This window comes from Arabidopsis thaliana, assembly GCF_000001735.4.
Source record: "Arabidopsis thaliana chromosome 1 sequence".
Taxonomy (NCBI): domain Eukaryota; kingdom Viridiplantae; phylum Streptophyta; class Magnoliopsida; order Brassicales; family Brassicaceae; genus Arabidopsis; species Arabidopsis thaliana.
Genome location: NC_003070.9, coordinates 19,375,582 through 19,391,508, shown reverse-complemented (window position 1 = coordinate 19,391,508; position 15,927 = coordinate 19,375,582). Strand labels below are relative to the sequence as shown.

Sequence of the window (15,927 nt, the reverse complement as noted above, 5' to 3'; positions counted from 1 at the left end):
GGAAGACTTTGTAAGCTTTTTTTGTTTTTTTTGTTTTTTTTATCACGACTTCGTGTAGTCTTTTAAAATAAGAATTTATTAGTATTTTAAAGCAGACTTATTTAATCTTACAAAATGACATTATAATATATTAATGACCACCGAAGTAGGAGTCTTGTAAAATGATTCAATGGTAGCTATTGAGTCGAATTTACAATCCCGAAAACAATAATCGCGGGACGGCTTTGTATTGTTTTTTTTTTGTGTACGACTTCATTTAATCTTTTAAAACAGCAATTTTTATATTTACCCCAAATCATTTTAATTATACAAAAATGATGACCAGTTTTCAGTTCTATTCCAGAAAACAATTTTCCATGTTTAATCTATTGAATTAAATACGCTGTTTTTCTTGTTCAAAAGGAGAAATGGAAATAATCCCGAGTTTCTGTAGAGAATAGTTGGTTAAATATTGGGTTGAATTATAATTGGTATATTGTAAATACACAATTAATAAATTAACCACAAATATATAAACCAAAATAAGAAAACACTCTAATATTTATTTGTAAATCACTCACAATACAAAGTTTATAACTTAATAACAAATACACTCAAATCTCACACCACTCTTTATTTTTCTCAAACCTCACACTCTATTTCTACGTTGCATGATATTGCAACTTCTCTCTCTTGTATTGTATGTTATGGGATAATTGCTCTCGTTTAATTCCTCTCAATTTATAGAGAGTTCGCAGCCTACTTTTGTTGACTAAATGAGCAACCACCACTTCTTATTTTCAACAATAAACACTACTTAAATATTCAACAAAAAACACTGCTTTGACTAAGAGTTACCGCATGTGAAAGTGATGATGCAATTCTTTCAACAGTTTCATCTCTTCTTCTCTATTGCTTCCGTTTTTGTTTTTATATAACGAATTAAACTCAAAAGCTTGTGTTTACTTGCTTTAATTTAGAACTTGAACTTTGGCTGATTATTGAAGAGAATCTGCGTTTTGTTTGTCTCCCTCAACTCAATCCATGATAAGATTCTAGAAATCCAAAATGTCCACTCGACGTTGAGATTCTTAAAAAGATGAAAACGTGAAATCTACCAAATTCTAATGCTTTTACAAGGTTTTAAAATATTTTTAAATGTTTCATAAAAGTGATTATAAAACTCAATTCTTCTTGTTTTACACATTATATAAAAGGTATTGTTTTAAAAGGTCTTAAGAAGATTTTAAAGGTTTTATAAATATTTTAAAATGTCTTATTTTTGTTACCCGGTTCTAAATTTTTTAAAAGGTGTTTGGAATTTTTTATAAAGATTTTAAAATAAATTTGATAAAAATAATTCTCTTATGTCGTATACCATACGCTAGGTCAAATCACCCTAGGCACCGCCATAAACATCGAAAGAAATTTTGGATTGTTTTTTTGTGAATTTTATTTTTGGTTTGTATCATTTGGAAAAGAGGCGTTGTAAAAAAGAATTTAAAACATCATTTCTTATATAATTAAAAACTATTCAACCAATAAGAAAATATGGTGAATTATAATTTCGCCATTTGTGATTTTTTAATCTCATCCAAATAATATTGTAAAAAAGACTAAAATTTGTGTATAAATAAAGGCCCATTTGTAGAAGTCCCTTTGCTTAATGTTTGACCAAGAGTTCATTAATGCTTCTACACTAAAAGGTCTGGGGTTCGAGTTCCAACTACTGCGTTTTATTAGCAGATTTGCAGATTAATAGAGGCAAGTGTGCAGGAGATCTACAACGATGTACAATTATAGTCGTTCGCCAGGATTCTACGCAAAGAAAATATTGAAGATGTCTATCAAGCGTATGAAGAAGAAGAATGAGATGTCGTCTGTCGTGGATCTAATAAAGATCGGAAGGAATTGTCCGTAGGAAAATCGTTTATGTAACAGTTTTCATAATTTGTATAAAATCATAAATCTAGACGGCAAGAAAAATAAGACCCATTTAATCCTTTCCATATAGATCCGCCATAGTTCAGTCGGATGTCTCTCTTTCCTCTACCATCATAGGTCAACGTTTTCTCTCTAAGGTACATTTCTTTACATCAATGTTTCAGAGCTCTATATCTTATCTGAATTATATTGCCAACGTAATGAGCATCCAAGATCACCAAAGGTTACTTAGTATTAGATTATAGTTGCATCTGCTTCCTTTTCAACAAGAATCTTGATCTTCTTCCTTCAATAAATAACTTGTGTTGATCCTCTGCTAGAAAAGGTATATAAACTTTTTCCCTTTTTAATTAAAATCCCAAACCTATATATGCTAATTACTGACTAAGAAACACAATTCCCATCCATATGTGAAGATTCTAATCTGTTCGAGATGACCGAATGATTGGAAGCGGAAGGGAGCAAGCAGAAAGGCTTATATATGTGGGATGATAAATCTGACAATGATGATGTGACAAAGATATATGTACAATATTCTCCTAAAGGCATACAGTCCATTCGGTTCAGCTATATCAATAGTGGGAAACCCATTGATGGATCCCTCCATGGCCAATCGGATAATACTTACACGCAGACGGTATACGAATTTAGAAGAGATTACATTTTGTTTTTCAAATACTTTACTCGAATTCTTGTTGTCATTTTTTCACCAAATTTTTGCAGTTTGAGATAAACCATCTAAAACATGAACATCTTGAATCTGTTGAGGGATACTACACAGATGACACTGGGATCCAAGCACTTCAATTTAAAACCAACTTAAGGATTTCTGAACCGATGGGATATCATGACGGGTGTACTAAATTTATACTAGCAATAGAGGGGAAAAAAATCATTGGGTTTCACGGATTATCTTTTGAGGGGAGGAGGGTGTACTCTCTTGGAGCATATTTTACTTGGATTACTCCTACAAGAATAGAAGCGATTGGGGGCAAAGTAGGCACGAAGTGGGATGATGGAGTCGACCATGCGGGTTTTACAAAGATACACGTACGAAGTGGTCCGAAAGGCATTCAGTACATCAAGTTTCTGTATGTTGACAAGTATGGACATCTGAAAGATGGGCCAATCCATGGTTCTATCTCAGGAAAAGGTTCCATACACTTGGTATGTATTCATGTCATGGAATAATATTAGTTAGAAATATGTTTTTTTTTCAAAACTGAACCGCAGAAACTAAACCGAATCCAACTGCTGTGTGGTTTGGTTGCACCGAATAAGGGTATTTTGGTCCGAAAACGATTAAAAAAACAAACAGTGAAAACCATATCTCACTTTGACAAACTATGAGAGTAATTCTTTTTTCATCCACTTATGTGAAAGTTTCTTATAATAATATTTTACGTTAATTGTATTTTTTTTAGTTTGAGATCTAACATGTTTACAAGGAATATCTGGTGTCAGTTGAGGGTTACTACAATGATCATGACGAATCTGGAGTCATTCAGGCACTTCGATTCAAGACTAATATCAAGACCTCTGAACTAATGGGATCCAACACGGGTAAGAAGTTTAGACTTGCAGCCAGTGAAATGAAGATTGTTGGGTTTCATGGATACGCTGGGAAGAATCTAAGGTCTCTTGGTGCATATTTCACTCCGATTACTCCTACAAAATTGGCATGGCAAGGTACTGCTCTAGGCACACTTTGGGATCATGGTGCTTTCCAGGCTGTTAGAAAGCTTTCCGTTTTCGAGATTGGTGGTTATATAACGTGCCTCGGTATAACCTATGACAACGATGGCAAAGTAGAAAAGCGTGACCACGGAATGCAAGATGGTTACCCTGGAGAAGAAGTAGAGGTCAGAATTCCTATAACTATATATTCGTTGTTTAACAGAAAATAAAATAAAATACATCCCTCGACCATATATATACATATATTGTTGGATAGCTTATCTGAAGCTCCTTTTATTGCAGTTTGTGGTTGACTATCCAAATGAATTTATCACGTCTGTGGTCGGGACCATGAGTACTGATAGGGTAGCATCATTGACTTTTAAAACATCAAAAGGGAGAACCTCTCAAAGATTTGGAGACAGAACTGCTAATTTAGTTGAATTTGTCCTTGAGAACAAAGATTGTGCTATTGTCGGATTTCATGGATGGTGGACTCCTAGTTATCTTACGGCTCTTGGTGCATATTCTTTTCCGATGCCTCTTTCTCCTGCTTCGGAAAAGCTAGAAGCACAAGGTGGTGATGGAGGAGCTTCGTGGGACGATGGCGGTAATTTCGAAGGTGTTAGAAAGATATGCATTGGGACAGGTGAGATTGGTATCGTTTCTGTCAAGTTTCTGTATGAAAATGACACTCACGAGATAGTAGTGGGAGATCATCATGGGAACAAGAACCTGATTAAACATGAAGAGGTGATTACTACTTCACTTTTCTTAATTAATTGTTCAATTACGTACCCTAACTTAGTTATATAATTGAGCTTGATATTATTATACTTGATTTTCTAATTTTTATTTGTAGTTCGAGCTGGATTATCCGGGTGAATACCTCACATTAGTGGAAGGTAGTTATGACATAGTACCTGGAAGTGAGGAAACTGAAGTTATAATCATGCTCATGTTTACGACCAACATGCGAGCCTCTCCATGTTATGGACTCGATGATAACCCAAGCTTTGTGCTCCAAAAGAGAGGTCACAAGATCGTTGGATTCCATGGGAAATCAAGTAAAATGCTTCATCAACTTGGGATCCACGTACTCCCCATCACCCACCCTTGATCATGTTTATATGACTTAGAACGAAACATTCTCCTCCTATGTTTTCATTAACTTTGATTCGTTTCTCCTCTTTCTTTTTTTCCCTCTGTTTTGATTTTGTTTCTTTTTTCTTTGTTTGAACTTTTGAATAATTCATGTTCTAAGAAAGTGTATGGAGTTGGAGTGAAGCTCATTGTGACTTATATATCTGTTTTCAATAAGTTGTTTCCAAAAGCAAGAACCATTTTGAAGATTCCACGAAAAAAGGATATAAGCTAAATTTGTTTTTTATGAAGTTCATTTTTTTGGTATATAATCGTCGGTAACACAATTTCATCAACAATTTGTTGGTAGAGTACTGATAACAAATGCGTCGGTAATTGTTGTTAGGTTACTACATGCCAGGAATTTTTTGGCAATTTGTCGACGTGAGTTTCCAACAACTAATTAGTAAAACAACTTTCATACTACTATTAACCATCTCTATGAAAATCCTAAAGATTATGTAGTGAACTTAGTTAACTTAAATTTAAATTATTTAGTTGCAATCTAGATTTTTTTTTTTTTTTTTTTTATGGTTCTAATAATATTTTTATTAAAAGATTTATAATTCAAATCAATTTAATTTTTCTTTTTAAAATAGTTATTTAATTTTATAAATTTTATATATTATATATATTCTAAACGTTTTTCGTCAAATATTCTAAATATTTTATAAATTTTAGATAATTATAATATTTATTTTTAATAAAATATAATATTAATAAAATTTTAAGACTTTCTTTTCTAAAAATAGTTAGAATTGATATAAATATATTAAATAAAGAAATATTAATAATTATAAATATTAATTAATTGATAATAATTAATGCGAATGACATTCTTTTTAAATAAGTTACAGATTTATTTGCCAAAACCTGTTGTTAAATAATAATGTTAGATCGTACGTTCACCACGTTACGATGTTGTTCCACGTTACGATGTACTATTGTTCCACGTTACGGTAAGACTATAAACATGTTTAGATGTTGGAAGTTTAAATTGTATGGCCTCCCTCACGACACACGAGCAAATAAGAAGATGGTAACTTAATTAAGATTATTATATAGTCTCGTTGGACCACGGATGATATAAATTCAAAAACCTTATCCAGACAGTAAGAACATTAAAACTTTATATAATATTGGTCTCTCGTGGATCACGATTCATATTTAAAAAATCATTTCTAACAATGAAACTGTGTATAAAAAGGCACCTTCACTAGTACCTGCACATCACTCAGCATTGTTCTTCAGCTCTCCTTATCGCTCTCTAAAATCCACTATAAGAGGTTCTATCTTCTTATAATTTGGAAAGTATATAGCATCGAAACACTTTGAATGTAAAAATATATACATATTATAATAGTTATGCAGTACTTAAATATGCTTAGTTAATTAGTTTGATTAAAATATGTAGCTTAGTGGTTAATATTAATATTTAGATTGGGTTACCACTTAGCTTAGATTCAAGCTTTCAACACTACGTCAACCCACGTAATATATGTTGTTAACAAAAAACTTAGTTTTCTTCAAGAAGTGAGTGTTTCATTACTCTTGCTTTAATTTGTGTATGCAAAATGATTTTGCGTTTTTTCCTTAAGTAATAAAAATGAATTTATATATGGCAGATTCGTAACCGTAAGTGATGGCCCTCAAGGTGGAAGCTAAAGGTGGAAAGGTAGGGATCCAGTGGGATGATGGATCTGACTATCATGATGTAACAAAGATATATGTACGAGGTGGTCTTGAAGGTATTCAGTTCATCAAGTTTGAGTATGTCAAGGCTGGGAAAAAGGTTATTGGACCAATCCATGGTGCTTCTGGTCGTGGTTTCACAGAGACGGTAAGAATTGTGTTTGGGAAATATACAAAATTTATATTCTTTTATTCGATTTTTTTGGGGTTATAATCTCATAATTTTATTACTTCTTATATTGTTTTTACACAGTTTGAGATCAACAATTTGGAAAAAGAATATTTGTTATCTATTGAGGGTTACTACAACGCATCTACCGGTGTGATACAATGTCTTCAGTTCATAACTAACAAGAAGACTTATGATCCAATCGGATACAATGAGGGTGCTAGGTTTACACTTAGCGCTAGCAGGAGCAAGATTATTGGGTTTCATGGATTTGCTGACAAGTATCTCAACTCTCTTGGAGCATATTTTATCAAGATTCCTTCAATCCAATCAGCAATCGAAGGTGCTAAAACCACAGGAAAAGGTTTTGATGATGGTGGTGACTACGACGGCATAAGAAAAGTGTACGTTACAACTGATGGCTCTGCAATTAGGCATGTAAGGTTCGACTATGACAAAGCCGGTCAAGTGGAAACTCGTGAGCGCGGGGCGAAGACCGGAACACAACATGAGGTTGTCATAATAATTCCTCATCTTTAATTGATATTAAAAATTTATCTACTATATATGAGTGTTTCCAACTATCATGGACGGGAATCAAAGTTTAATTAGTTCTACTTTTTGAGTACATACTTAGATTTAACATCTAAATGTATTATTTTTTTCTGTTTTTCTTCAATATAATTAACATCTAAATGTTGTTGGTATCCAAATTTACTAATTTGATTTTGTGATAATTATTGTACTATTATTGTTGCAGTTTACGGTCAATCATCCATATGAATATATCACATCTGTGGAGGGAACCTACGCTCATACCCAACCTTACAATTGTGTTGTTCTTACATCGTTAACTTTCAAAACATCAAAAGGAAGAGCCTCTCCAGCGATTGGAAAAGTGACTGGTAGCAAATTCAAGCTGGAGAGACAAGGTGATGCTATTGTTGGGTTCCATGGACGGGTAGGCTCTTGTATTGATGGTATCGGGGTGTATTACGCTCCACTTCCACCTTCTCCTCCTCCTCCAGAGAAACTCCAAGGCCAAGGTGGTGACGGTGGAGATTCTTGGGACGATGGTGCTTTCAAAAATGTGAAGAAGATATATGTAGGACAAGGCGATGTTGGGATTGCTGCAGTCAAATTTGAGTACGAGACTTACACTAGTGAGGTGATTCTGGCAGAAAGACATGGAAAGGAAACATTGCTCGGATACGAAGAGTTCAGTTTCTCTTTACCCTAACATTTTATCTCAAAAAACCAATTGAAAATGAATGGATATTATATTTACATCTTTTATATTAAGCATGATCTCTTGCATTTCTCAAATGTGAAATTCCTAACATTTAGTTTTCATCTACTACACAGTTTGAACTGGACTATCCGAGTGAGTACATTACAGCTGTGGAAGGTTGTCACGATAAAGTAATTGGATCTGAAACTGGAGTTATAACCATGCTTAGGTTCAAGACCAACAAACGTAACTCTCCACCATTTGGACTCGAATCTGCGTTCAGCTTTATACTTGAGAAAGATGGGCACAAGATCGTTGGGTTCCACGGAAAAGCTAGTACCTTGCTTCATCAGATTGGAGTCCATGTCACGGCTATTGCCTAGTTACCATATATATCCTTAAACCAAGTTTGATTATGCTATAATGTCTTTTTCAATTATGCAATATTAATGTGTAATAAGGTTTTTCAATTATGCAATATTATTGTGTACGTAAGGTAATGTTGTATCAATCCGATTTCAACTTTTCACATAATAAAGAGCAATTATGTTTTTTGTCTTGGGCAACAAGCCATTTTTATATTAGGTTTGAAAGTTTAATACTCTATGCCGTTCGTTACAGATTTATGTTTTAGGATTCCTAAAGAATGACTGTCTAGCTTGATTGACCAAAAAAAAAAAGACTTTCTATTCTAGCATTTTATGCATAGTTGGTTAATTATTGTTAAAAATTGTAAAGTTCGAAATATTAATTTAGAAGATTTGAATCTATTGAATTATTATTGTTGGTTCATATTTATGAGAAAATAATTGGTGTGGGAATATGGGGGTATGCATGCATATATAATTAAACATCGATTATTTTTTGATTTATGTAAAAACTAGTACGGGAAAAAAACAAACTACTTTGAAATGTTATTTTATTTTGTTGTTATTGATAATCATTAATCAGATTTCTTAAAACATTAGGATGCATAATTTCCACTGAAATATATATTTTCTAATATTGAGATTGTCAGAGAACCCATAGACATATCATGGAAAATTTTTATTTTTAAAGGGTTTGAAATATAGAAGTGGATTTGTATTCTATCTAAAAGTCCTAACTATTTTTCTGTCTATAGATAATCTTTAAAATTTCTAAATTGAAAATTTATAAAGTTAATTAAAAAAATATGGTTAAAAACTACAAATTATTTGTGAATTGATTAATATCTTGATACATGTCCCAATATTAATTGGTTAAAGGTAAAGTAACTCATTTTCTAATATGCAGTATCCCATTTATAAATTTACAAACACTCAACAAAAATATGAAAAACACTTAGACCACATTAATTTTGTGCAACAAATAATTTACAACAAAAATGCAATTTTTTTTTGTGTGTTTGTAAACATATGAAATTCTGAATGGACAAAGGTCGAGCTATATGACCTTTAATAAACATATGAGCAACACATGGTTTCAGACTCTCCTCGTTCATTGATCTTCTTCAACTTGCTTCCTCAATGTCCACTAAACATTATAAAATTAATACAAAATTGTAAAAACATTAAGATAAGTATATAATGTAAAGATATTTATTTAAGATAATCAAATAAACATATGAAAATTTGTAAATTCAAACTTACTCAACAAATAAGAAAAGAAAAATTCAGGATTGGACGGAGGAAGCGATGCTTGGATTCCATCTTCATGTCCACAATACAGATTATGCAATGTTTAGTTTTACCTGTTTTAATAAGATTAAAAAAAGAAGAAGTTACAATGTGCTTTGAAGCTTAATAAACATGTTGTAAACACACAGAGATGTAAACAATCCAGCATTTGTGAAACAGAAATAAACATGAAAATCTCTTTTAAGACAAAATGTTGGTGTACCTTTCCATCCACGAATAACTTGGATGCTAAGAAATATATCAGGTTTATTTTTGGGATGAAAATCCCATGTTCAGGATATAAGAGCTCTGCTCTTCGATTCTTTTTTGAAGAATTGAGATTGCTACCACAAAATAAACGATGGAGATTGAGAGGAATACAAAGGAAATAAAATAGAGAAGAAGTTGAATTAAATTGGACTTAAATAGAAGATGAATCAGTTATATATTGTACCATGATCTCAGTTTGAGTTAGTGTGAGCAAATTTAGGGATTTAGGAAATGGTACAGTTTTTTTTTTTTTGAGATATTTTTCGTCAGTGAATTAAGAATAAAAATTATGTATTTTGTCCAATTAATTATGATGCCCAAAAAAGAAGAGTTTTGAGCAGTTTTTTTTTGTTTTGTTAATTATCAGTTTTTTTTTCACTTGCACAATCTTGATTTCATTTTCATTTTAGAATTATCTTTATTGAATTTAAATATTAAAAAAAGAAATTTATGTGGAAACTTTGATTGGTTAGGTGACTTGTGCTTTATAGGATAAAGGATATATAAAAATAAATATGTAATCCTTATTTTTTGGAGATAACATAAATATATATCATATTTATATCTTGTATATTACAGATTTAAGATAGTGATATAATTATATATACAAAATAGATATATTACATAACATAATTTAATAGTATTTTGATTTACAATAAAAGTATTTACGTTTTATAGGGACTTATGTAAGAATAGAGACATTTTCTCTCAATAATTAGAGAAGAGGAACTTTTAAAATGAGTTTCTGGAAAAAAAAAAAAAAAAAAAAGAATGAACTAATGGAAATGGGCATATATTGGCAAGGGATAAGACGGTTTTGTCCCTCGTTTTAATAACACAATCGACAAAAGTTTCGAGCAACCTAAAATCCTCAATCCTCACTTCTCACCGCTGTACTTGTTTTATTGACGTCATATTTGTCAACCCCAACACTTTTAACCAATTCTCTCTAACCAACACGTCTTCTCCAATTAACCCAATCAATCAAAATAAATTATGGGAATTGGACATGTTTAGGCACTTCTACAAACTTTTATTCCTTTTGAGGCACTTCTCACGTACAAGGCACTTTTCCTTGTTTTTGAAAAATAAATGGACAATTATATCCCCACTCATCTAAACCAAAAATTTACTTAACCGGTTAGAAATGTTTTGTTTTGATTTGGTTCCCTTCTAATAAATCGACAGTTGATATTTACATATGAGAAAAGGAAGTTACCTTCGCCGAGTGAAATTATCTCACAATATCGATGTCGATGGTTGTTAATTCTCACAGTGATAATTGATTGTAACACTGATAGCTAAAGGCTATATCGAAAATCAAATCTGACGGAGCCGCGCAGGACCTGACGGCGGAGATGGATTTAAGATGCGATGAAACGATTCTCCTCCACATAATGGAAAATTAGGAAAATTAGATTCTTCGGGGAAAATTAGGAAAATTAGATCCGGACACGCGGTGAAGATTACTGAGAGATTAGAGCTCTCAGAGGAGATTCTCCGATCTACGATAGCAGAGAGTGATAAAGAGTGTGACAGAGAGTAAGAGAGATTTGGTGGAGAGGCTTATTTGCGTCGATTAGGAATCTCCCCCTGAATTAGTATCGGCCTGCAATAGCCATTTTTTATGCCAAAACACTATCTCAATTAAGGTTTGAACACTTAAAATGAAACATTCGAATTAACCTGCAACAGAAAAACACTATCTCAAACCTTCATGATGTTGTTTGCAGCTTTAGAGATCTTATCCGATGATAATTCTTTAGTCGTTGCATCAATGGACAATATATTCGCTCTCATCCAACGCCGCATAATAGCCATTTTTTTACAGACTTTGAAAATCTTAATATGATGGAAGTTGTAGTTATCTGAAAGGTTTAGAATAACTAGAGTGGAGGGTAGAGATATTTTGTTGCTCGAAATTGTTGTTTCCTTCCAACACCCAGACTTTAGTCGGCTTTATTTAATCACATGAGTTGATTAAAGAATTGTTTCAGGTAATTTTCCTGGTTGCTTTACCCACTGAAACATGAAATGAATCCCTTGTTTTTTGTTGATAACTTGACATAGCTGATAAAACAATTGTTTCAGATAATTTTCTTGGTTGCTTTACCATGAAAAAGGTGATTGTTGCCATTTCTAATGCGTTATGCATCGTTTGCAGGAAAAATATAAAGATAACTATGTACATAAAGCATCTAAATCATAATGGGCTAGAACATTCCAGTTGCGTTCATAAAATATGATAAATCGTATCAACCTCAGTAGAGTCCATGCTGGGGTTTGACTTGAGCACCATTAAACAAGAAACTCGTATGGAAAAAATTTAAGAAATTGTTTCGGCAAAAAAACTAGTATCCAACATATCAAGTCCAATAAAAGATAAACTGCAAAATATTAATGTCCACTTCTGTATGTCCAACTATTTTATCATATTTGTTCACTGATAATTGTCCAGTATCGTCGAATGTTTAAACTGTTATATTGATTATGTTTGATGTAAAGGGATGTAAATTATATCTTTCATGTTTTTGACCTTAGTTCCTTCTTGGACTTTTTTTAGACAAACCCAAAAAATATAAAAAAGAAAACCATGATTTATATTGGTTAGTGATGTATCTGTTTTTGTTGTAGGGAAAAGAGGATTCCTAATAATTTGGTCTTCTATCATATTGATGCTTCTCCCAAAATGTTCAGCTCTACTTGCACCTCTGTGAGTGTATACATGCAAAAAATGAATTGAAGATTTTATTTGATTATTCAAAATTTTTCCCACAATGTTTTATGTGTTTTGGTTTGATTTATTTTTTGTTTGCTGATTTTTAACTTTCCATTATACTGATTGTGTTCTATATATCCACCATTATACTGATTGTGTTCTATATATCCACAATATTATGTCCACAATATAATGTCCAATAAATCCAAAAAAAGCATGTAAAATTGATGAGTGTTTCATACTTGTGTATTGTTGAGTGTCCAATATGATCAATCAATTAGTTAACCGGTTATCTTGCTTAGGTTTGTAGCGGTATCTAAAAAAAACGTATCCACTCAGTGCATAAAGAGACGGTTGAGATCTTCACACAAAGAAAGGAGTTACTTGACGATTACAGACGGTTGTAATGCAGTCATTATTTCGATGTCGACGAAGGTACAATGAAAAAATATCCTTAAAAATCGTAACACGTTTACGATACTCAATTACACTATTAGGTAATTAACGTGAATGCTCTGTTTTGTTTTGGTTAGGGATTGATGGATGAGTTTTGTATGGTAATTTGTGGAGATTGGGTTTGTTCGTCGAATGGAGAGTGGAAACTGGAGATCTGTAACAAACTGTTTTCTAGGGTTGTTCCAATTTCTGAGGGAATGACACTGGGAGCGTTTAAGTCAGCGATTTCGAAAGAGTTCGGAATTAATGGTGTAAATCCTTTGTTGAGTTATGCTGCACCGGATAAGGATATGTTCACAACAAAGGAGAAGACTCCTCCAGTTTTGGTTACAAGCGAGGTTGGCCTTCTGTACTATCTAAGTGCACTTAGAGAAAACAGAGGTCTTAATTTGTTTGTTAGAGAAAACAGATTGTTCTTTTTGGCTTAGGTTTGCACTTGAGTCAAACTGATTGTAAAGTACAGTAGTCAATTTTGTGAGAATCTATAACCTGTAAAATAAAGTGTTTGATGTGTTGTGTTTGTATTTTTGTACCTGGATATTTCCCTCATCATCTGCTTCATGGCCATTTGGATCTTTTAGAATGCACTGAGATGCTGCATTGCCCTGTGGAGAATTACAGTCTGGAGAATTGGCTTGTAAATGTTTTTTTGGACAAGGACTGAGTGATGAAGCATCCCTCACTGGTGTCCAATAAATCAAGGAACTAGTTGAAAATGTATACCTCCATAGGGTCATCGGGTTGCGGCTCCACCACTGATTGAGATGCTTCACCCGCCTCCAAATTGACCTGAATGTTGAAGTACACTCGTAAGTATCCACAAAATCCTGTCCATAATAACTAAGCAGATGTGCAATTATTATGTTTACGGTCTGTGATGCACCAACCATTTCCGATGTGTTGCACCAAATGATGTATTAACTTACCTCCATAATATTGTGTTCCTCGAGAGGTGATTGTTTTTTGTTGCTTACGTTTGCACTTGAATCAAACTGATTGTAAAGTAGAATAGTCAAATGTGTCAGATCCTATAAACTGTTAAATAAAGTGTATGATGTGTTGTGTTTGTATTTATAAAAGTACCTGGATTTTTCCCTCATCATCTGGTTCATTGTCATTTGGATCTTTTGCACCAGTGTCATAAATTGGATTGTCCTCTATTGCATCATCCTTTTCAGAATCCTGTGATTCATGTGGAGTATGATTGACATCCATGGGGTCATCAGTAATCACCTGAAACAAAATATTTTGACGTAAACAATTCTACCAAAGAGATATTGGAAATTAAATATTACACTAACCGTGTTTGTCAAAGTTGTTCTATCAATGGATTCATCTTGAAACTTCTTGAATTCATCATCTTGGACTATCGTAGAAGGGTGAGAAAGAGGAGGAGAAACATCCCATGAATCATCCTTTTGCTCAGATTGATGCTAGCAAGATTGATAAAAATTGATTAAGTACATATAGATGTGGTAACAGAATAAACATTAAACACATAAGGTTAAAACAGCAGACCTCAATATCAAAATCCTCATTCTGTTCATCAGACAGCGTGTGTGAATGAGATGGATTCTATGAGGAAAATAAAAGTTTTGTTATGCGTTAAAACTTGAAAAATGTATAAGTAGATGATAAGGTTCAAATATTATAAACTGTTTGAAATCTTGATTACCTCAGAGGCTTGAGATTGAGTAGGTACCTCCGATGACTTCTTGCGCTTTGATCTAGAAGATAATGGAACAAAACCGAAAGCCAAATTTCTGGACCGCTTGAAGGTGACAGTTTTTCTTTTCTTTTCAAGCTTCATTACACGATTTGATAGCTCTTCCACCATGTTTTGTAGATCAACGATCAACCTAGACTTCTCATCATCAGATAGCCTTACAACTTGATTAAAACGAGTTGAATAACTATGCTTGGATTTGGGAGGGTCAGACTTCACCCGTAGTCTCTTCTTACGATCCACAATATGCTTTTTGTGAACAACAGAAGACTTCTCCTTTGGAATTTTAATTGATGGCAATGTAGCATCACCTCCTGGCCAATCACTTTTTTTGAATTGATGAGCTGTCAGTATCAAACCATTCATGTAAGAAACTTTCCTGTCTTTCACCTCGTCATTCCACTCTGCCCAACTTTGGTCAACATTAATATCTTCACCTATAAGCGGATCCACAGGTCTCTGTTGAAAAATAGAATGTTATTATTAGTAAAGAAGACTGGATATATAGAAAGAGAATATTATAGAGACCATATAAAAACTTTTGGGTTAGAAAAAAACCTTAAGGTTGCTTTCTAAAGAGTGAATCTGAGGAAGAGTAATTAGTTGTGTTGGATGAGTTAAATTCTTCCAATGAAGGATTGTCAAGGAGGTGTCATCAAACTTCATTAAATCCACCATTCCAGGTATGTTTCGAAAAGCTAAGAGCTGCAGGGCATGCGGGAAACCTTTAAGACGGAATGTGATCTGCTGGAGTTGCTTCACCAAATTCTGAATAGGATCGTTTGTGAGCTGTCTTTTACCGGTGCTCTTAGCGAGAATCCGTTTCTCGGGTGTCATCGCTTCAATCGTCTTCATAAACGACTCTCTACCCCAAGGAAACGAAAGGAATTTCTCTAAATCTGCCAACATCTCTACATATTTAAATGTAGGCCTACCGGTTTGGTTAGATGCTATGAGGACACCATCTACAATGAGTAGGAAAGCGAGCTTCAGTTTGTGGTCAGAAGACAGTTTACTGCGTTTCTTGGTTAGCATGGCAGATATATCCCCTAATGTAACCGTCTTGTCTGGACCAATTAACTCATTCCAGTAGCTCTTCTTGCCATCATCATAAACCGGAGAATCTTCAGGGTCATACTCGTCAGGAAACTCCCCACAAGGTAAGCCAGTCACGGAAGCAAATTCTAGTAGTGAAAATCTCATTGGGTGTCCACCAAAAACTGTCCAAAACTCATACTTTTTCTTAGTAAGCAACTGTCTACA

The 15,927-nt window shown here is 33.3% G+C and overlaps 2 protein-coding genes and 2 pseudogenes across 8 annotated transcripts; 3 read left to right on the top strand and 1 right to left on the bottom strand.

Moving 5' to 3' along the window:
• Nucleotides 1-1,768: 1,768 nt before the first annotated feature.
• AT1G52110 (Mannose-binding lectin superfamily protein) lies at nt 1,769-4,800 on the top strand (the record flags this gene model as incomplete). Its single annotated transcript, NM_104092.3, has 7 exons — nt 1,769-1,896; nt 1,994-2,060; nt 2,444-2,560; nt 2,647-3,076; nt 3,388-3,785; nt 3,904-4,353; nt 4,463-4,800. The coding sequence occupies 7 exons, from the start codon at nt 1,769-1,771 to the stop codon at nt 4,718-4,720; spliced, it is 1,848 nt and encodes a 615-aa protein (NP_175623.2). The 3' UTR covers nt 4,721-4,800.
• A 1,106-nt stretch (nt 4,801-5,906) lies between these two features.
• On the top strand, nt 5,907-8,431 carry AT1G52100 (Mannose-binding lectin superfamily protein). Of its 5 annotated transcripts, none has more exons than NM_001198273.2 (5): nt 5,907-6,276; nt 6,369-6,583; nt 6,689-7,117; nt 7,365-7,822; nt 7,970-8,354. In NM_001198273.2, the coding sequence occupies exons 2-5, from the start codon at nt 6,386-6,388 to the stop codon at nt 8,028-8,030; spliced, it is 1,146 nt and encodes a 381-aa protein (NP_001185202.1). In that variant the 5' UTR covers nt 5,907-6,276; nt 6,369-6,385; the 3' UTR covers nt 8,031-8,354. The 5 variants fall into 5 exon arrangements, with proteins under 5 accessions (NP_001185202.1, NP_001323243.1, NP_001323241.1 ...); NM_104091.3 differs by having other exon boundaries at nt 5,976-6,029; nt 7,990-8,387; NM_001333525.1 differs by having other exon boundaries at nt 5,907-6,029; nt 7,365-8,431.
• A 4,590-nt stretch (nt 8,432-13,021) lies between these two features.
• On the top strand, nt 13,022-13,366 carry AT1G52090 (annotated as a pseudogene; the record flags this gene model as incomplete). Its single annotated transcript has 1 exon — nt 13,022-13,366.
• On the bottom strand, nt 13,295-15,867 carry AT1G52087 (annotated as a pseudogene; the record flags this gene model as incomplete). The annotated part of the gene is made up of 8 exons: nt 13,295-13,420; nt 13,472-13,765; nt 13,865-13,966; nt 14,022-14,171; nt 14,240-14,371; nt 14,457-14,513; nt 14,614-15,123; nt 15,223-15,867.
• Nucleotides 15,868-15,927: the final 60 nt, after the last annotated feature.

Bases quoted from the DNA above. Each gene is read 5' to 3' on its own strand.
- AT1G52100 (NM_104091.3), top strand. From the start codon at position 6,386: ATGGCCCTCAAGGTGGAAGCTAAAGGTGGAAAGGTAGGGATCCAGTGG. The intron at 6,584-6,688 runs GTAAGAATTGTG...GTTTTTACACAG, and splicing joins GTCGTGGTTTCACAGAGACG to TTTGAGATCAACAATTTGGA. The intron at 7,823-7,989 runs GTTCAGTTTCTC...GGACTATCCGAG, and splicing joins ACATTGCTCGGATACGAAGA to TGAGTACATTACAGCTGTGG.